Source organism: Camelus ferus, chromosome 7, assembly GCF_009834535.1.
Source record: "Camelus ferus isolate YT-003-E chromosome 7, BCGSAC_Cfer_1.0, whole genome shotgun sequence".
In the NCBI taxonomy this organism is placed as follows: Eukaryota; Metazoa; Chordata; class Mammalia; order Artiodactyla; family Camelidae; genus Camelus; species Camelus ferus.
The window spans coordinates 4,546,421-4,568,466 of record NC_045702.1 but is presented as its reverse complement, the minus strand read 5'-3'; the positions used below and the strand labels follow the sequence as shown (position 1 = coordinate 4,568,466).

General features: G+C 36.0%; 2 protein-coding genes across 19 annotated transcripts in view; both read right to left on the bottom strand.

The window, feature by feature from the left end:
- KMT2C (lysine methyltransferase 2C) overlaps positions 1-22,046 on the bottom strand; it is a 237,767-nt gene that overhangs the window by 130,128 nt on the left and 85,593 nt on the right. For all 18 annotated transcript variants that reach the window (XR_004321207.1, XM_032483052.1, XM_032483051.1 and 15 more), the window contains 3 exons: positions 20,263-20,463; positions 16,759-16,907; positions 15,627-15,736 (listed from right to left, as the gene is read on the bottom strand). Coding sequence is in view for 17 of the 18 variants with exons in the window: in XM_032483052.1 (XP_032338943.1) it covers positions 15,627-15,736; positions 16,759-16,907; positions 20,263-20,463 (460 nt within the window). In the remaining variant the exon portion in view is untranslated. The remainder of the gene's footprint in view (positions 1-15,626; positions 15,737-16,758; positions 16,908-20,262; positions 20,464-22,046) is intronic.
- On the bottom strand, positions 9,620-10,901 carry LOC116664779 (ATP synthase F(0) complex subunit C2, mitochondrial-like; the record flags this gene model as incomplete). Its single annotated transcript, XM_032483081.1, is given in 2 exon segments — positions 9,620-10,470; positions 10,473-10,901. Coding segments are annotated over 2 exon segments (606 nt in total), but the record flags the coding sequence as incomplete, so codon positions are not given.

Below are 22,046 nucleotides of genomic sequence, written 5' to 3'. Positions count from 1 at the left end.
AGCTCAAAGCTATGCTTCTCTGTCATAAAAATGGATTGTAAATGTTCATCTGTTTGTTCTGATATATAATGCAATTTTACACATCCCTCTCTGAAAAAATCTTTTCACACAGAGGCACTGCCACATACTGACATTAATCCATAAGCGTATAATTTTATCTAAGCATATTCATCTCTGAAAGGCATATATACAATTTTTTTAGAGTCTTGGTCTTTGCTTTTAGCATTAAATTATATTTCAACTAAAGCACAGGCTGAAGACTCTCCATGACACAGTTAAACGGATTTTGAAACATGGAAATCTCCTTTGTACTTGCCGCAGGGCCCAAAACTGCTACGGAAGTATAGTTTGAGCTTAGGAAAGGTTTCTGTACCAAATTTACACAGGAATGGAGATCTTGCTTTTTATTTTAAATTTTGATGGTATGAAAAGTGTATAAAGCAGATTGACATTACCTGTGATTCAAACAACACTAGATGTTGTAGAGATGATTTTACCATGGTGTTTATGTTTTACATAAAAGCAGTGCTCTACACTTTGTAATTTTAGGTTGAATTCATTAGAAAATATTATAAGGTCTACAGCAAAAGTTAATTTCCAAATTCATTTAATACTTGATTAATAGATTAAAGATTTGAATAACAATCTTTTCATTCAGAAAAAATTTAATCTCAGCCCTAAGTTAAAAAAAAAAAAAACCTGCAGTAAAACGTTCCCATTGCTCAGTCATCTGACTGCAGGGAATTCAGTATATTCAGCTTTTATTTCTGAAAAAAAAAAAAAAAAAAAAAACCAACAAAAAAAAACCTCCCAGAACTGAGATAGTGACATCCACAAAAGCAAATGAAACACACCACTGACACTATTAGTTTAATAATCCATGACAGATTTAACTGTTTTCTGCAAAGTGCCTGCTGATGAATGAATACAATAAAGGTATGTTTTTAAACACTATTATGTTTTTAACAAATTTGGTGAATTTGCGAAACTGAAGCCTTTTTCCACTCCATGCTTATTTCTACCACTATTAATTGTGCACATCTTAGCAGCTTACACTTCAGGTTATATTAAAACAGTGTATTCCCTCTGTAGTTGCTTCATGCAGACTACTTGATTCATAGAGACTAATGCTTCAGTCATTTCTACAAACTGAGCATTGACTCCTAGAATAAACAACTGAGCAGTACTGTAACATCCACTGACTCATCAAGAGGCGGGGAAAACCACTAATAGCCACTTACTTTGTCTTTTAAGTGACTATTAATATTACTCAGCTTGTCCTCAACTTTTAAAACAACTATTCTTACGGAAAGGCTGATCGTCTGAAGTTTATTTTCTGTGCACACATTTCTTCAACTGCTGTAGTCAAACATGACTTAAATAACTTACCACTGATAAATGGCTTTCTTTACTTTGCTGACAAATGAGCCAGCCACTCAGAAATTTACTTTGGTTGTAACCTCATTTTCATTTTTCACTTTCGTAAAAAAAATTTCTGCCATGATTAGAAAGTCCATTTTAATTTACTTTTTTTTCTGATTATTACTTTCCCGTGAGCTGGGATTAGTGTGATGTGTGTTCAGTCAGGTAACACTGACGATGCACTGTATTCCTTTAGCACAGCTCTAGTATCGCAGCATAATAAACATAATGCTAACTTGGTATCAACAGAATCCACTCCACCAGGCCTCACAAGCTCTATACATAAAGTCTACTCTTCTTTTCTGATTTAACATGAAAGTTATGGACCAGTAATTAAAAAAAAAATTAGTAAGATGACAAGACAATACACGTGACAATCAAAAACTGATGAACTGTAATGGTGTCACTGGGATTTGTGGCACACCCACAACAATGCAAGGCATATGTTGCCTCTGCAGCAACAATTCAACTGTCACCAGAGGGCAACAGATACTGTGCAAATGAACAAGTGGGACTCTGTTCCAAAAAAACTTATTTATGGACACTGAAATTTAAATTCCATATGATTCTCATATGATTTCATGTTATAAAATACATTCTTTTAATTTTTTTAACCATCTAAAACATAAAACCTACCTTGGCTTCTGGACCACATAAACAAGTGTGGTAGACTAGATTTGACCATCAGGGCATAATTTGCTACCTATAATGTAGCCTTTAGGGGTCCCAAATGAAAAGTCTATTATATTAATGGCCCCCTAAACCCTATCTTTGTATTCCCAGCTCTACAGACTGCCAGAAACTCCTCTCAGTTTTCTAGACTCTCAGCTGGTCCTTTATGAACTGGACAAATGCCTCAAAGGAAAAAGAAAAGTTTACGTCAGGCTGACCTCTTGACATAAGGTTTCCCTCTGGGCTCTCACTCCCTCCAGTCCTCACCTCTCTACCAGTTCTCTGACGCCTTTACACGGTTCCTTAAATCCAGCTTTTCTAGCTGTTCTCGGTGGCATTGCTGATCTACAATAAGTTCCTCTGCTATCGGTGCAGATGAAAGTAATACATGCCCTACCAAATATCAAGGCTTATTATAAAGCTATAGCAACCATGACGCTGACACTGTCACTGGAATATATAAATATACAAGGAAACTAAAATAAACAGCTTAGAAACACTCCAAGCATTTACTGAACACTTGCTAAATGACAGAGGTTACCTTACAAATGAGGGGGGAAAGGAAAGATGTTTCAATAAGTGACACATATATGAGAAAACAAAACGGGACTCCTGTATCACACAATACAACAGTGAAAAACACATGGATGTTAGGACAAAACTACAGAAATGAACTTCTGAAATGTATTTCCCAGGGAAGCATCAGAAACTACTGAAAGGGTTTTAATTAAAAACAAATACGTTAGCATTATTCAAAATTCAAAACTTTCTAAAGGGTAGACAATGAGGTCACTTTTTCCTCTTAGCTTACACTCAATGTAATTCCTAGATAAATTTTAAGATTAAGAATCAAGTTGGCAAGGTGAAAGAAAACAAACACATCAATTTTTAGGTGTAGGTATAACTAACAGCGTTCTGTGGTCAAAACCTGGATTATCCTGCTATATACAGCCTTTGCATGTGGTATTTTAAGGAAAAACTCCATAACTGATCCTGGTGTCTTCCTTACAGCCTTGCATTTTAGACTGGGGAGATCATCTAACTTCTTCCAGTGCAAAATGCAGAAACTAGGTATGGGCAGGTAGCACTGCTTGGTGGGACTGTCACGTGACATGAGCTAACAATGTCAGACACAGAAAAAGAAGTCTAGGTTCCTGATTCTTTCCCATTCACTACAGTAATTCCGCTTTGTTTAGAAAATATTTTGCGGGGAAAAAAAAAGAAAGAAAATATTTTTCAGAAACCTTATAATACAGAAACACACATGAAATCACTGGCCATATCTCCTTAAATCTACTCATCCAGACTCAGGAACTCCTGGTAACACTTCCTACAACTTGTGTTCTATGTCATGTCCATCTCGTCACTGGCCATCTTCCTCTGAAAACTGACAAAAGGGTCAATTGTCCATCTTCTTTCCTACAGCCCTGACGTTTAGTTCCAAAGATGTTTCACGGGATTTAAGGCTCCGTATAGCCAAGACAAAACTCCTAATTTTCCCCTGTACTATGGAAACATCTACAACCCCTCCTTCTAATTCATAAAGAATAAAACACAAACTTACTCTGCCCCTACAGCATTCTATCCTTAGAATTCACACATAAAACCTAAATTCAGACACTTACATTTATTAACTTTTAATTGTAAGTAATTAATTCTCAGTAATTCTAAGTATTTTTATCTTCAAGTAAACCTCTTCCAACTTAACTACAAAAGGCTAGGGGAGGGGAGGGTGTTCAGATCTGTTAATGCTGTTCTTCCTTTCAAGAAATTTCCATAATGAAACTCCTAAGCCTAGTGTGCAAAGTTAAGGACATTTTCCATTTTCGTTTCCCACCCCACTTACTCACCATTCATTCTCGTATGTGACATTCTTCCAGAATCCACATAACCCCAAACTCTGTTCAAGATGATACTATGTCCATCACACTCCTTGACTTCAGACTATACTACAAATCTAAAAAAACTGTGATACCGGCACAAAAACAGACACACAGATCAATGGAACAGAATAGAGACTCCACACAATTATGGTCCATTAATCTATGACAAAGGAGGCAAGAATGTACAATGGAGAAGACAGTCTCTTCCACAAGTGGTGCTGGGAAAACTCGACAGTGGCATGTAAAAGACTGAAATTAGAATATTCCCTAACACTATATATAAAAATAAACTCAAAATGAATTAAAGACCTAAATGTAAGGCCGGAAACAATAAAACTTCTAGAAGAGAACACAGGCAGAATGAACTGACAAATCATAGCAATATTTTTTTGGTTATGTTTTCTAAGGCAAAAGAAATAAAAACAAAAATAAACACACAGGACCTAATTAAACTTAAAAGCTCTTGCACAGCATAGGAAATCATTAATAAAATGAAAAGACAACATACCGAATGGAAGAAAATACTTGGCAAATGAGATGACAGATAAGGAGTTAAAATCCGAAATTCATATAAACAGTGCAGAGAAAATATAAAAAATTAAACAAAACAAAACAAAGACCCCAATTTAAAAATGGACAAAAGACCTGAGTAAACATTTTTTCCAAAGACATACAGATAGCCAACAGGCACATGAAAAAATGTTCAACATCACTATTCATCAGAGAAATGCAAATTAAAACCACAAGGAGGTATCACCTCACACCTGTCAAAATGTCTATCACCAAAAAGTCTACAAATAACAAACATTTTCAAGGATGCAGAGAAAAAAGAAAACTCTAGTACACAGTTGGTGGGACTGTAAATTGGTGCAACCACTATGGAAAACAGAATGGAGGCTCCTCAAAAAACTAAAAATAGAACTATCGTATGATCCACCAATTCCATTCTCTGGGGAAGGTAGACAAAGAAAATGAAAACACTAATTCAAAAAGCTACATGCACCCCAATACTCCCAGCAGCATTATTTACATAAGCCGAGATATAGAAGCAATCTAAATGCTCATCAATAGATGGATAAAGATGTGGTATATATAATGGAATACTACTTAGCCATAAAAGGGTTTTTGCAACAATGTGGAAGGATCTAGAGTATTATGCTTAGTGAAATACATTCGACAGAGAAAGTCAAATAGTCTATGTTCTCTATGTTATCACTTATATGTGGAATCTAAAAAATAAAACAAATGAATAGATACAACAAAACAAAGATTTATAGTGAGTAGAGGCAAGCGAGGAGGAGCAAGAGAGGGATATGGGATTGAGACACACAAGCTACTGTGTATAAAATAAATAAGCAACAAGGGTATATTGCACAGCATGGAGAAATATAACCATTATTTTGTAACAACTTTAACTGGAGTATAACATATAAAAATACTGAATCACTATGCTGTACACCTGAAACTAATGTAATATTGTGAATCAACTATACTTCAATTAATCAATAAATAGATACATGGATGGATGACCCTTTCCCTAGATTTCCTATGTTAACCTATGGAAATTTAACCCATCCTCCAAACACCATCAAATATTTCCTACTTTTAAAATATTTACAGGTACCCTCAGTCAAAATATGTTTCAGTAATGGACGCTGTTAGTTAACTTACAAAACATCCATTCCACTTTCTTCCTTCCTGAGGTTCTCAACTTTGTTCAGATAGCCACCCTCCTCTAAGCAGTAATGAGCTGTAGAGGGGTAGGTACCATCCCTGACCCCAGACAAGAATCACAAACTAATCAAATGGTGGTTGTCTCAACACTTTTACTGGTTATTGCTTTAAAGCATCTCGTAGGAGGTAATTCTGCCTAGTGAGATGTTAGGAGAAATCTGCTAGGCTAAAGGAAACCACATGGAAAGGATTTTCCTTAATTAAAATAATAAAGAAAAGGTTTTCAATTTTTCTGTCTCTAAACGTTATCATGAGGGTATGATGTTAGAGCTCCTGCTCACCATCTTTTGATTATGAGGGAAGCAGGACTGAAGAAGAGACCAACATGCTGTGGAAAGACAGTAATATCCTGGCAACTTGGCATCATGAAGCCACAGAATTACCCATCACCCTAACTTCTCATTTCCTACTGTGAAGAATCCATCACCCAACAAGGTAAAATTCACAATGCCTGATATCCAAATAAAGACTGCCAGGCACACAACGAAGCAGGAAATCACAATCCAAACAAAGAATGATCAGTCTTCAAAACTGACCAAGGTGTTTAAATTATCAGATAAAGATGTTAAAACAACTCATAAATGTATTCATTATGTTCAAAAAGCTAAATAGAGACATGGAATATATAAAAAGGCCCAAGTCAAACTTCATAAAATAAAAACACCTGAGATGAAAATTACATTGAATATGATGAACAATAGATTAGAAATTGCAGAAAAGATTAGTCAACAACTCAACAACAAAACAAACAATTCGATTAAAGAATGGGCAGAGGAACTGAATAAACATTTTTCCAGAGAAGACATACAGATGGCCAAGAGGCACATAAAAAACTGTCAATAACACTAATTTTTTAGGGAAATGCAAATCAAAGCCACAATAAGGTATCATTTCATGTCTGTTAAAATGACTATTATCAAAAAGGCAAGAAATACAAGTGTTGGCAAGGATGTGGCCCAAAGAGAACCCTTGTACACTGTTGGCAGGAATGTAAATTGGTACAATTATCACAGAAAACAGTATAGAGATTCCTTTAAAAATTAAGACTAGAACTAATGTATGATCCAGCTTTTCCACCTGTGAATATGAAAACAGGAATTCAAAAAGATACATGCCCCCATATGTTTATTGCAGAATTATGTACAGTGGAAAGATATAGAAACAACCTGTGTCCATCGACGGATAAATGGGTAAAGAAAATTGTGTGTGTGTGTGTGTGTGTGTGTGTGTGTGTGTACTATAAACCTTAAAGCAACCAATAAAATAACAAAACAAGAGTTACAGGCACATCTCAGAGATAACACAGGTTCAGTTTCAGACCACCACAAAGTGGTCTGAAAGCAAGGTGTACAATTTTTTTGGTTTCCCAGTGTATATAAAAGTTATGTATACTGTACATATAACTGTATAGTTAACTGTAAGTTAACTAACACTATACTGTAGTCTATTAAGTGTGTAACAGCATTAACATATATACCTTACTTAAAAACACTATATGGCTAAAAAATGCCAACCATCATCTGAGCCTTAAGCAAGTCATTATCTTTTTAATGGTGGAGGGTCTTATCTTAGTGTTACTGGCTGCTGTCTGATCACAGTGGTGGTTGCTGAAGGCTGGGGTGGCCGTGGCAGCTTTTTAAAATAAGACAACAATGAAGTTTATAATGTCAGTTGACTCTTTCACAGATGATTTCTCTAGCATGCAATGCTGGTTTGATAGCATTTTACCCACGAAGCTTCTTTCAAAATGGGAGTCAATCCTCTCAAATCCTGCCTCTGCTTTATCAACTAAGTGTATGTAATATTCTAAATTCTTTGTTGTCATTTCAACAATCTTCACAGTATCTTCACCAGCAGATTCAATCTAAAGAAATCACTTTCTTTGCTCATCAGTAAGAAGCAACTCCTTATCTGTTCAAGTTTTATCATAAGATTACACCATTTCAGGCTCCACTTCTAATTCTAGTTCTCATGTTCTTTCCACCACATCTGCAGTTACTTCCTCTACTGGAGGAAGACATCCCTCAAAGTCATCCATGAGGGTGGGAATCAAGTTCTTCCAAACTCCTGTTAATGTTGATATGTTGACCATTTCCCATGAATCATGAATGTTCTCAATGGTAACTAGGATGGTGAACCTTTTCCAGAAGGTTTCCAAGTGACTTTGTCCAGATCCATCAGAGGAATCACTGTCTATGGCAGCTATAGCCTTACAAAATGCATTTTCTTAAATAATAAGACTTGAAAGTCAAAACTGCTCCTTGATCCATGTGCCACACAGTAGATGTATGTCAACAGGCATGAAAACAATATCAATCTCATTATCCATCTCCATCACAGCTCTTGGATGACCAGGTGCACTGCCAATGGGCAGTCATATTTTGAAAGGCATCTTTTTTCCTAAGCAGTCGGTGTCAACAGTGGGCTTAAAATATTCAATAAACCATGTTGGTAAACAGATACACTGTCATCCAGGCTTTGTTGTTCCATTTATAGAGCACAAGTAGGGTATGATTTAGCATAATTCTTGAGTGCCCCAGAATGGTGAATGAGCATTGGCTTCAACTTAAACTCACCCATTGCATTAGCCCCTAACAAGAGAATCAGCCTGTCCTTTGAAGCCGGGCACTGACTTCTCCTCTCTAGCTATGGAAGTCCTGGATGGTGGCATCTTCCATTAGAAGGCTGTTCTGTCTACACCGAAAATCTGTTGTTTAGCGTGGTCAGCTTTATTCATTATCTTAGTGAGATCATCTGACGGACTTGCAGCCTCTACATCAGCACTTGCTGCTTCACTCTGCACTTTTATGGAGACGGCTTCTTTCCTCAAACCTTGTGAACCACCCTCTGCTAGTTTTAAACTGTTTTCCTGCAGCTTCCTCACCTCTCTCAGCCTTTATAGAATTGAAGCGAGTTCGGGCCTTGCTCTGGATGATGCTTTGGCTTCAGGGAACGTTGCAGCTGGTTTGATCTTCTATCCAGACTCTCAAACATTCTCCACATCAGCAACAAGGCTACATCACTTTCTTATCATTCTGTGTTCACTGGAGTAGCACTTTTAATTTCCTTCAAGAACTTACCCTTTGCTTTCATAACTTGGCTAACAGTTTGGCACAAAAGGCCTAGTTTTCAGCCTATCTCAGCCTTCAACAGTCTATCATTTCTAGTTTTTTATTTAAAATGAGAGATGTGAGAGTATTCCTTTCACTTGAACACTTAGAGACACTGTAGGGTTATTAGCTGGTCTAATTTCAATATTGTTGTGTCTCAGGGAATAGGGAGACCCAAGGAGAGGGAGAGAGACGGGGATGGAGCAGTCAGAACACACACAACATTTACGGATTAAGTTCCTGTCTTACTGGGCATAGTCTGCAGCATGCCAAAACAACTGCAATAGTGACATCGAAGGTCACTGATCATCACCGATCACCATAACAAATATATTAACAATGAAAAAGTTTAAAATATTGTGAGAATTACCATAATGTGACACGAAGTCAGCAAATGGTGCTGATAGACTTGCTCAATGCATGGTTGCCACAATCAATCAATTTCTAAAAAACTGAGTATCTACAAAGCCCAATAAGGCAAGTCACAATAAAATTAGGTATGCCTGTAGAGGTAATAATCCAACAAATGAGAAAGAATGGAATCATAAAAAAAATTCAATCCAAAAATATGCAGGAAGAAGGAAACAAAAGATAGAGATAAATCAGGGGTGACAAAAAAAGACTTAAATCAATCACATTAAATGTACACAGCTTATATACTCCAAATAAAAAAGCTGAGATTGTCAGATTAGATTTTAAAAACTGCAAGAAATACACAATAAATATAAAACCAACAAATATGTTAAAAAGATGAAATAATATATACCATATTTACACTAATCAAAAGAAAGCTGGAGTGGATATATTAATAACAAAATTTCAGAGTTAAATATAAAATTTTTCTGTTACAGTCAAAAGTGTCCTTATTAGTATCTTTCCTCCAATCAAAGTTACAAAGTTCTTTTTATAACCACTAGAGCATCTATCACAGCCTCCCTATGATGAGAATAATTCAACGTTGTAAACTACAAAGCACCTACCATAGTTATATAGAAAGAAGTATGTTGACATTGAGACCCAATCCAATTTTATTGCCATGCAAAAAAGGGGCTTAACGTAGCATGCCTGAGACTACTAACCTTAGAAAAGCCTGCTTACATATCTGGCATCTGGGAAACTGGATTTCAGGACGGCTCCCATGGTTCCCTACGTGACAGAGGCAGTTGACTGTGCCTAGACTATCTGTGCAAGCAATGTGGCTTTCCTTCTGGTACGGGCTTAGCAGAGGGTGCCTAAGTGACTAGCTCCCAGTAAAGACCAGTAAAGACCCTGAGCTTCTCAGGGTGAAAGCATCACACACATGTTGCTGCATTTTCATTTCTGGAGGAAGAGGGTGCTCTGTGTGACCCGTCATGGGAGGAAGAGAACCTAAGCAAGCCTGCACGTGGATTTTTCCAGATCTTGTCAATGTCTTTTTCCAGGAAGATCTTTCCATGGTATATCCTTACCACATCAAGGCAATAAGTCTTTTTTTAAGTTAATACAGAATTTTTTGTCTTCCCTCTGTCAAACCCTGGGCAAATCGCTTTCCCCAGGCTGCCTGGAGAGGCACAGAAAAAGGAACATAGAAGGCAGATAAGATACGGGAGAAAGAATTCTGGGAGGTGGAGACGGCTCGTCCACACGGCGAAGAGCATGAGAAAGGCCACCTCATCAGGCAAGAGAGCATCATGGCCTCTGAAAGGGCAAAGCCCAGAATGGCAGAGCAGAGCTGCTGCTTCAGAGATGGGATTCTGGCAGAACCAGACACCAACCCCATTCCAGCCCCAGAGCCAGCCACTCCAACTGTGGCAGCCCCAGCGCCAACGAACTTGGCTGCCATGTAATTCCCTTGAAATGGCGCTAGTCTGGAAGCTGCAGCTAGGATGTGAGTGAGGCGGTCAGGGATGTGGGGCTGCCGGCTGCCGGAGCTCTCACCTGTCAGTGTCTCTTGTCGTTTCAGCACCACTGCAGACAGTGGTTGGCTCGGCAGTGGACAGGCTCTCCTGATCAAGGGGGAGGTGAAGATGAACCCGGCACAAGGGTAGATTTCCAGGGGCTGCGGGGCTGCGGCAGGAGAGCTGCTCCCCACGCAGAGAAGACAGAGGGACCGAGGCAGTTAGTCGCAGCTGTAATTACAGCTCTATGCTGAGACCCATGAGAGCTTCTAATTAGTCTCCAATGTGGAGGCAGTCTTGTGGCCTCCCAGACAAATATAGAATTCAGATAAATGGATGCTTCCTTCCTCTTAAGAAACTATAGGTCAAAGTGAAGAATATATATACTTTGACAGTTTTTTAGTTTACATTGCAAAGCACTAAAAAATAACAGTATTAGACAACATTATTCATAAAATAGGTAACTGGAAATCGTCTTACATAGAGATGCAGACCATATTTTAAATGATCTAATCTATTTTCAGTTGTTTAGAGGAGGGGTGTGGAGAGAGACTTTTACTACGCACTGTTACTTATTTTTAAACAAAAATTACACTTATATTATACTCCTTACCTACATTCTTATGTGTAACCCCATTTTATTACAGAAAAGCTATTTTTGTTCTCTTTTTCAGTCTATAAAAACCCCAAAGATAAAAAACTTACAACTCTTCTCAGAAAAATAAGTTGGCTTTTACACAAAGACACCTAGCATAAAATCAGTATAACACAGTAAGTCACACAATGGAATTTTAGACTGGGGTTGTGGCAGAAGATGAGGGTGGAGAAAACTGAGAAATCATCAATTCTAAGGGGAGAGATGCTAAATGCAATGTTTTAATGTTTAATGTATACACTATGACTGAACATTTAATTCAGAACTAGATAAAAGAACAGAAATTGGGGGAGGGGGCTTAGGGGTTATTTCTTCAGTGGGAGCAAGGAACGAAGTGCAGGAAAGAGGAGCTTGAGGTAAATAAATGATCAAGTATCTGCAGAATTCAGGATTAAAGTATTCCCTTGGTAATATTCAAATTACCCAGATTTCCAAGATGTTGGCAGCACCTCTAGGGCTCCAAAGAGGAAATTAAAATCCCTGAAACACAGGTTCACAGCTTAGCATATTCTTCCATCTAGCAAAAGATGAAGTTCCCCCCAGAAAAACTGAAAAACAAACTGAGGGAAATTTCAAAAAAACTGAACTGCTTGGTAACAAATGCCACTTAACAACTGAGGAAATTATATGAAATGTACTAGTTTTAAAGTAGGAATAATGTTACTAATTATACGAGGATTTGCCAACCTCAGCACTATGGATGTTTTGAGCTGGCTACTGCTCTGGGCACAGTAGGATGTTCGGCAGTGGCCACTAGGTGCCAGTAGCACACTCCTCTCCATCCAAGTCAGTGTGCTCAGAATTGTCCTCTGGCAAATTCCTTTCATGCACACATTTTCCTATGACTCTCTTGTGTTCCAGGTACTCTGTTAAGCACTACAGATAAAGTGATAAACCAACACAAATATCATCCAGGCCTTCATGATGCCTACTGACCCAGTGGGGGGACCAAAAGTAATTAAATACTCACAAAAATAACATAAATTTATACATTTACAAAAGTGACAGAAGGGAGAGATACATATCCCAATGAGAATGTATAAATAAGAACACGCGCTCAAATATCTTATTTAAAGATGTAACAATCAAGTTTAGAGACTACTGCAACGTCCCCCCATCTGTGATTTGTTTGTATCTTGTTCTTTTGCATCTTCTTAGATTGACAGGTTTGACAGTAACTTCAGTTTATTTCAATGTCATAGGTTTAAAAAAATATGATTCTCACAAAAACAGGGAGATCTAAACAGAAGTACTTTTTTCAATCCCAATCAAAATTTAGCAGGCAGATTTTCATCTTTCATAACCAGAAGGTATTAATTTTTATTTTAACAAATGGCCTTAATACATACATAAACTCTTCAGAATATTTTAAACAGATCAAGAAATTCTGTGTCCAAGACTTTTTTTGGGGCAACAAATGTGAAAATATTTTTGTTGTTTGTTTGTTACAAACTTTCATTGTTGCTGGCAATAAAATATCATTAGAAATAGTTCCAAACATCTGTTTTCAAAATGCCCAACCCCCAGCACATGTTTCTATGAAAAGTCATTGCATTTCACTGTTGAAACATCACCTTTTGAAGAGGAAGATGAAACGTTTATTTCCTTTTAAAATAGAAGTAGGTAACATAATATATTCAGCCACATGTCATCTAATAAAGGTAGACAAATTTTTAACATCTATCTTTCAGTAAAATAAAACCCTATTCTAAGTTCAACAGTAGTTTTACGTACTTTGCCCCTAGGGAATCTTTTAAGATAACAAAGATTTTCATTATCACACCATCCCAATCCCCATCAGTTATGTAGAATTGTAAAGAGTTACTCTATTTTAGAGGGGTTTTTTTTTTTGACAATTATACATTTATAAACTTGTATAGAATTAACCACATTGTTGACGTCCTTTAACACTCTGGCACTTACATGTAACTTCTTTTTTGTAACTATGGATGAGTCAGTGAATGATCTTTAGTACGATTCATTTAGGCTACAAAAATTTATTGAGGAATGACCAGAACATAGAAAGATCCTTCTCAGAATGGCACTATTATCTAGTGAGGCGAGACAGGTAAGATTATTAAGTAAATACACACTATGTGTGACGCTGTAAAGTGTAAAGGGGAAAACAATCAATCAGAGGTTTGATGGGAGGAGGAGGCACTTGAAATTTTCAGTAGGGGGCCCAGGAAAGCTCTCACGGGTAAGGTAACTCTAAATGCCTAAAGCAAACGAGGGGGGAAGACATGCATGTACCTAAGAAGAATGTTCAACAGAGAGGAAAGAGGAACTGCAAAGGCCCAGAGGTGGATGTGTCTGAGGAAGCCCCAGGAGGTTAGTGCCACGGAAGGAAGCAAGGGAGGGGAAGGTTTCAGTGAGTGAAGTCTCAGAAGCACTGGTGACTGGTGAAGGTCATGGAGCCCCGTGGCTACACCAGTCCCATTCCCGTCTTCTTCCCACCTCCTTCCCACACACTTTGCATAGGTAACCCATCTCTCTGGTTGATCCCTCCTGGATTTCTTTTCCACAAATGAGCATATGTATGTGCATTTTCTTACATCTCATTCTCTCTTACATAAAGGGCTGCACACCATAAATGGTCTTCTGCACTTTTTTTTTCACTTAAGAATATATTGAAAACCACTTCATAAGCATAGATATATTCCTCACAGAATTTTTACAGCTGTACATTATTTCACTGTATAAGCCATATCACAGATTATTCAACCATTCTATTAGGTGTGGCCATTTAGATTGTTTCCAATATTTTGCAAATTAAACAATGCTGCAATTACTTTTAACAGAACAAGTTTTTATATTATTGGAGGCATATTTATAGGATAGATTCCCAGAAAGATCAAAAGGTAAGTGCATATGTAGTTTGTTAGGCATTGCCAAATTTCCCTCCAGAAGATCTACACCAATATGCATTCCCACCAAGGTGTAAGAGTGCCTACTTCCCCACAGCCGCATCAGACCTGTGCTGCTACAGGCCAACACCACAAAGCTCACCTTGGTCTTTGCTCACTGCCTTTCCCGTAATACTTCTCACTGTCACAAAATATTCCAAAACTAGGGGAGGGTATAGCTCAAGTGGTAGAGCACATGTTTAGCATGCACAAAGCCCTGGGTTCAATCCCCAATTCCTCTTCTAAAAATAAATAAATAAATAACCTAAACCCCACCCCCACCCTCGCCCCCAAATATTCCAAAACTACTTCTAAAGTAGTTCATGGAAGACATAGCTCTCACTGGTCTGTCACAGTCGTCATCTGGCCATCTAAGTATGTTCAGACTGTGGAATTTATTCTTATTCATTATTATTATTCAAAATTCGGTAACACAAGCATTTAAATGTAATGTCACATTTCCAAAACTAACGCACTAACTTGTTGACTAATCTTGAGGTGAAAATTGGGTCATTTTCATCATCTGAGCAAAGTGAATGTTATAATTAAATAATTACTTAAGTCTAAGTCCTTGTCTCAATACACTTCTGCAAGTCTTACACGTATTTCATCTATTAAAGCCCATATGATTTCTATGGTCAAAAACTCCATTTTTAATATTCCTTTAAGAAGGGCTATTTCACTTCTCCCAAATAAAGTTCTCAAAAACAAAAGGGAATTTATAGGCAGCAAAACAATTTCACTTCATAGGGTTTGTTGCCTTTATAGGTGGAAGGTAAACACTGTATTTATTTCTCAATTCAAAATTACATGAAAATCAGAGTGAAAGCTTTGAAAGATGGCAGATTGTGTATGTGATATTACTTTGGGATAGTGCCAGAGAGACAAGCTAAACTGCCAACTTGACTGAAAAAAAATATTTTAATCAATTTACAAAACAGCAAACAGAGCTAGCCCACACTGTGGACTAAAGACCTGTTAAATTTCATTTTTTTTTTAACTTTTTTTTTTTAATTGAGTTATAGTCATTTTACAGTGTTGTGTCAAATTTCATCTCTTATTTTAAACCCAAAGAGCAAAGAGCAACCACATGGATATGTAAGCATAGTTAGTAATTCCCATTTCTAAAAATTTTAATTTTTTATTTAAATGTAAGATATTTATTTTAAAGATCTACATTTATTGTACAACTTAACACACTATACTCTAGTGGTATGAACAAACTACTCAAGGATATAAATTAACAATTTCCTACTTTGAGAGTTTTTTTATTAATCATTTAATAAATAATTCTTGCAAGTGAATCTTTATGCTGACACAGTAAAAGTTATAAAGCTGTGGTTTAAATATGTATTTCTTCTACTTACTTCTGTGCTCCCTGAGACAACAGCTCTGTCCACGTTCACCAGTAACGGTTCTTCCATCTGGCACACCCCCAGTGACCACTCCACACAACGGTGATGAGCCCAACAAGTGCCTAAAATGGTTAAAGTGAAAAGAAGCAAGTGAATAAACATTAAACATATAAATGCTAATAAGTAAAGATGTAAAACCCCAAAATCAACTCTAATGTGTGAACACACAACGGCATCCTATATTTGTGATACCTCTAAAGTGGCCTTTCTCAAAACATATCACCTGGGAACTTGTTATAGACGTAAATTTCATATCCCAACCAAGACCTACTGAATCAAAAACTCTCACACAGGGGTGCCCAGAAATCTATGTGCCAACAGGCCCTCCAGGTGATTCTGATGCACACAGTAGTCTGAGAATCACTGGATTAGTGGTTATTTCTCCAACAACAACAAAACGAGTTTCTAGTCATTTTATCTAAGCAGTACTCTATTTTATTTGGTATCTTTCAATAAAATACACAGGACATTTTTTAATACTTTGTTATGACAAAGAGGATATATGGCAAATAAGCTACCTACTCACCTCTGTTTCCCTCCATCCCACACCAAGAACCCACATCAGTCATCAACCACATCTCAGTCTTTAAATTCTCTATCACACAGCACCTGAACAACTATCTGTGGTTTAAATGCAGAATGAAATTTAGTCAGAACCCCAAGAGCACCAAACTCTGAGGATGGGCTGCTATGCTGTATTCACAGGACTCCCTGGCTAAGATCCATAGTCCTTCACCCCTACTTTAAACAGACCCAGACTGCTGTGTTCCCCAAGTTTTCACAGAGCTCTTTAATTCCTCTTTCCCCAATTGTGTCATCTCCATGGCACTGCTTGTCTACACAAGAGTAAATGCAAATATTTATAAAAGCATCCAGCCCAGTGACAGCCCTGTGCAAATGCTAAATAAATTAGGTAAACATAATTAATTTACTTGACCTAAGCAGGCATACTTAACAATAACAGTTTTAACAATGTGATCATAATTATTTCTACATGAAGATATTTACTATTAAGTTGATAATTCACTAAAATTAAAATGCTTACAGAATCAAGAAGTAGTTATTACTGAAGACTGGCTCATACCTGTAGGATCAAATAAGGCTTGGACATCAATGGCATCTGGAAGGCCAACCAGACTGAGTTCATCCCATAATTTACCAGCCTGATCGTCTGAAGCGGTCTGCGTGCTTACACTTACATAAGATACTATATTCTGCTGAGGAGATCGTTCCCTGGAAAATAAAATAAAATAAAATAAAATAAAATAAAATAAAATAAAATAAAATAAAATAAAATAAAATAGATGTGAAAATGAAAACAAGTAGAAAATTATTTCGTTTCATAACAACTTAGATAATGTATTGCCAAATCAGTTTTAATTTATTAGGCATAAACTGTCATAAAATAATTTTTATAAAATGTTATTATTCATGGTATAAATATAAAACTGGGTAGCTATATTATATCATGTAAGCAACAACTAAAAAAAGGTCTCCAAATCCATAGGGAAGTGTTATAAATTACAGTTGCAGATTTACTTTCCCATTCTATGTATTTTTTTTAACTGACACTCTAATAATCTAGTCAGGAACTGTACTTTACCCCATAAAGGGAATATTCCCTTTAGCCTTACTTAAATGCTTAAAAAACACGGCTTGATCAAAATCAGAAATTTTAATTTGCTTTATCATAAATGAGGACTACTACAATGAAGCTGCAAGTTAATTTTATGTAAAGAAAGGTTATTTCCCAGGGGAAATGAAAGCCCACTACCAAGTGTGAAGAGGGAGGCAGTGGGAGCAGAGCGTGGCAGCTGGAGCTTTCTTACGGTCCCCTCGACAAATCTCGACAGCTGGTCTGTGGCATGATGCTGCAAACTCTCCGCTAAGACTTTACCTCACAGATCAGAAGAAAAAAGTAAAAACAAAATAGCTACTAGTGACTGGGGAATAAGGAAAGTAGTGTAACAGCAAAAACTACATTATAAAAATGAGGTATACAACATATGGAGGATTTCAGATTTTCAAAGCCCTAAACTTCAGATTAATTGAGATCATTAAGTAAACAATGACTACTATTGTGTCTAACATTAAACACGTGGGAAATCAGATGACTGGCACTAAAACTTTAATCCTCTCCTGGTATCACAGTATTTAACCTGATCATAATTCTGGATTAAATCACTATTGAATATAGATCATAACTCACTGCACTTCTGTATGCTGGATATTTATCATGATTCCTATTAAGAGAAAATCAGCACAATGACCAGGGTACTAAACTTTTTTATACCTGGAATCATTGAAAGAAAAAAAGTATTAACATATTTCAATAAGTACATTTAAATATCAAACCATATAAAAATAACCAGAACTTTTATGTTCAGCATTAGAAATGCACAGACTCACTGTCTTTAAGTTTAGCATGCTATGCTAACTTCAAATTCTCATTTTTATAAATGCCCACAGTGAACTGAGAATAAACTTTCCTAGAAATGGAATCTCCATTCTTACAAATATATCTTCATTACTAACCACTGTTAGCTTACAGGGAGGAAAAAAGAACTAACAGTTCACCTATAAAGATGAAGGTATTGTTTTAACATATTTTCTTTGCACTGGCATTTGATGAAGGGACAGGTGGAAAAAAAAACAGTGGAAGGACTAATCAGTCCATTACTAACTAGTTCCTAACCAGCAGGTTATAGTCAACTGTCACCTTCAGGTTTTGCGACCAGTTTCTACGTATACAACACATCAGTGAGATTCTGATGTCAACTCTAAGGATGAGAGGAGCCCAGCTTAGGAGAGAACATTAAGAGAAGGCAGCTGAAACACATGATACCCCCAAATTTTAAGTCTAAAACAAAAGGAAAGAAGAAAAGAATCCTTGATTATATATTCTTATATTTAGTGCACCAAGAGGGGAAAACTATTTTAGAAACCTCTTTTTCAAATTAAAAAAACAAAACAAAAACAAACAAACAAAAAAACAGTGGTTTATCTGGCTTCTAATTCATTAGTAACATATTCTGTAAATATTTAAAATCATTACGAAGCTAAATTAGCTGTCTATCCCTAAATGATTTTCAAATTTCAAAAACATGCTTACTTCCTAAGGTCCACTGACTCCCTTGCTATCATCACCTAATAACTTGTTAAACACTTACAGCGTATATATTAAAAAGGCTTTCATTAAACCAAGGGTATTTTTATATAATTATCTTAGCTCACAAAACTTCTCACTAGAAATTAACTTAGCTTATAAAATAAGTAAATGAAGCCCAACTCTATTTCCCAGAACAGGTGTTTATTAATTGCCATTATTCAAGGCAGAATATGAGACAAAAGACATAACCTGGTCCAGTCCATTAAATTTGCTAATTACTGATGGACACTATTAAGTCTGCTGGATTTCTGATGATATATTTTATTAGAATGTGAGCACTGAATTTATCAAAAAGGTAAAGCTAGCTATGGCCTTTAAACATCAAAACTCTAAATACAGTACTTCTAAGCTTCCTTAAGCTGTTCCACCTTAAATTCTTTTAAAAGATTCTTTTTTGTTATTGTTTCATTTCCTACTTCAGGTCTTCAAGGCATTGGCAGCAGTCCAAAAAGAAGGAGCCAATCAAATACGTACAACACAACAATGCCTTAGTACTTAATTTTGGATAAAAGCCAGATAAGCACTTGGATGATTACATCATCACCCTCAGGGGGCAGAGCTGGTTGGCTTTCCAAGCTAAATTAATTTTTACACTTTCTCATCAACCACAGAAACTTCTACTCCCTCAACTACCAGAGCCAAGTCGACATATTAAGATGGTCTTCAAAGAAAACTGCAACATATAAAATAAATATTAACTCCAAAAGCAAACATATTAGGGAAGAGTTTGGAGCAACTATAATGTCTTGAACACAGGCAGGCATATATGTTCATATAAATATATTAGTAAATTCTTTTTTAAATTAAATATTTATAATATTTTATTAGTTTTGAGTGTACAACATATGTAAATTCTTATTCATTTAAAAAAAAGCATCTTTAATTTAGAAGGCATATTCTCAGCATCGCACACTTAGAATGAAAGAAAGTTAATGCTCAATCATGGTAAGAATTAACAGGATAGCTCAAGATTCTCTGAACAATTAAAAAAAAAAAAAAGAATAAATGGCACATAAAGGATGTGACTATTGGTTTTGCCGTACTGTTATGCTATATTCTTACAAACCAAAACTTATTTACAGAAAGGAAAGAAAGATCTCATTATAATTTTTTAAATTTTCATTTCATTGATAGATACATTCCATGAATTCCCTCTAGGATTACGTTATGTTTTTTAAAGGTTTCTTCTTTTTTGTTACTATATAACTAAGATAAACTTTTTTTTTTTAAGTAAGAACGAAATTTTGAGAAAATGAGTGTTTGTTGGGATAATGGTGAGTCATAAAGCACCCCCATTATGCTGGGAACATAAGAAACTGTTCAGTGACAACCCTATTTGTAAATTCATCAGCATTGCAATGAAAATAAACTACATATAGTCTTACTGCATTCTAACCATTTAAATTCAAAACTGCTTACTTTCTCTGTCCTCTTTGTTTTCGTGGTGCTGAGTTTTGTGTTTTCTCACAAGTTCCATTGCTGTTGTCATCAACATCCTTCTTGTTAGAAGTCTGGTTTTTCCACGGCAAAATGAATCCAGGCGTTACTCTAAACTGTTTTAAGTCTCCTTGTCCTAAGGAGCTTTTTTCACCACAGTAACAAAAAGCACAGAGCTGTTCACTGGTAGAAATAAAAAGTAAGGAAGACAGAGTAGTTTTACTTAAACGTTTCAAGTGACAGACTACAGATACTTGTGCTTTAAAATTAAACATTACACCTTTAGTGCAAGCTAAGTGTTTAAATAAATCTATACAATAAGAACATTTAAGTTCAATATTAATTATACATTTGCAATTCTACTTTTCTACAGCATGATTTTTTTTTAAAGTAGTAAACATACTAAATCAACAAACTATAGTTTGTACTTAGAAAAACAATTTTGTTTTAAAACTGATTCCAAAAAATTGGGAGTATTAAAAAAGAATAAAGAAAGTAAAGCTAAGATTGGGGAAGAAGATAGGGTTTAACAGCCACTCAATTATATCCCAGTTTTGTAAAACAAGTGGTGGCCAAGTTTTATTTAACTAGTTAATGGAATGTTCTTTATACAGACACACACACACACACACACCCACCCATACACATGGAGAGCTATAAAAAACAAAGAGGTTAGTGGGTTAAGCAGTGATGGGGGAGGGGAGAAGGAACTGAAAAGGTTTAAGAGTGGCAAAGGAAAGAATAGGCAGAACACAAGAGGGTTTTAGGGCATGAAACTTTCATATGATACATTGTAATTCGTGGCAGATACATGACATTACACATTTATCAGAACTCAGAACTACATATAACACAAAGAATGAGCCCTACTGTAAAACTATGGACTTCAGTTAATAATAATGTATCAATACTGGTTAATCAGTTGTAACATATATACCACACTAAAGCAAGATGCTAATAATAGGGGAAACTGAGGCAGGGAGTGGTTGGTATTGGGAACTCTCTGTACCATCTGCTTTATTTTTCTGTAAACCTGAAATTGTTATGAACAATAAAATCTATTAACTTTTTAAAAAAAGAAACCACTTAAAAAGTTAAAGGGCAAAAAACAATATAAACTTACAGATAGAACACATGCTTAATAAGGGATCTTAGAAAACACAGAATTGAAAGGATTGCTCCTCTTACACATATTTTCTCTTCACAGCACATTCATGGCTGCTGGACTCAAATCTTTCTTCTTAAGCATTCAAGTTCCTACCAGTCCCTCATTAATATTTGCCCCATGAACATTCATAATGTCTTGCACTAACAGATGATAGGGAAAAAAATCTATAATCTGTTCAGGTAGTGTTTTTTAACTTAATAATGGACCTCTGTCAACTAATTACCTTTTGTTTATAAAAATTATCTAGGTTTTCCCAATATTACTTATTTCAATTTCATGATAAACTGTGTTGCCCTTTGATATTAAGAGATTCATATACACAGATGCAATTAAATGCAGTCTACTTTCAGAAAAATAAAGTCAAATAGGAAAACATGTTTTTCTTCTTGCCTGAAGGATACTATCCACCAGTATTCTTTGCCAGTATCTTGTTAATTTTTAATTTTTCTTATTTATAATTTTCCCTAAGCTATTAAATTTGTATCAGCATACCCCATTTCTAGTTTCTTTCCCTAGAAACATTACCGATGAGGCACAACAATCAGACTGACATCAGCCTTATCAACAGCACTGGTTAGGAAATGCAGCAATACAAGTA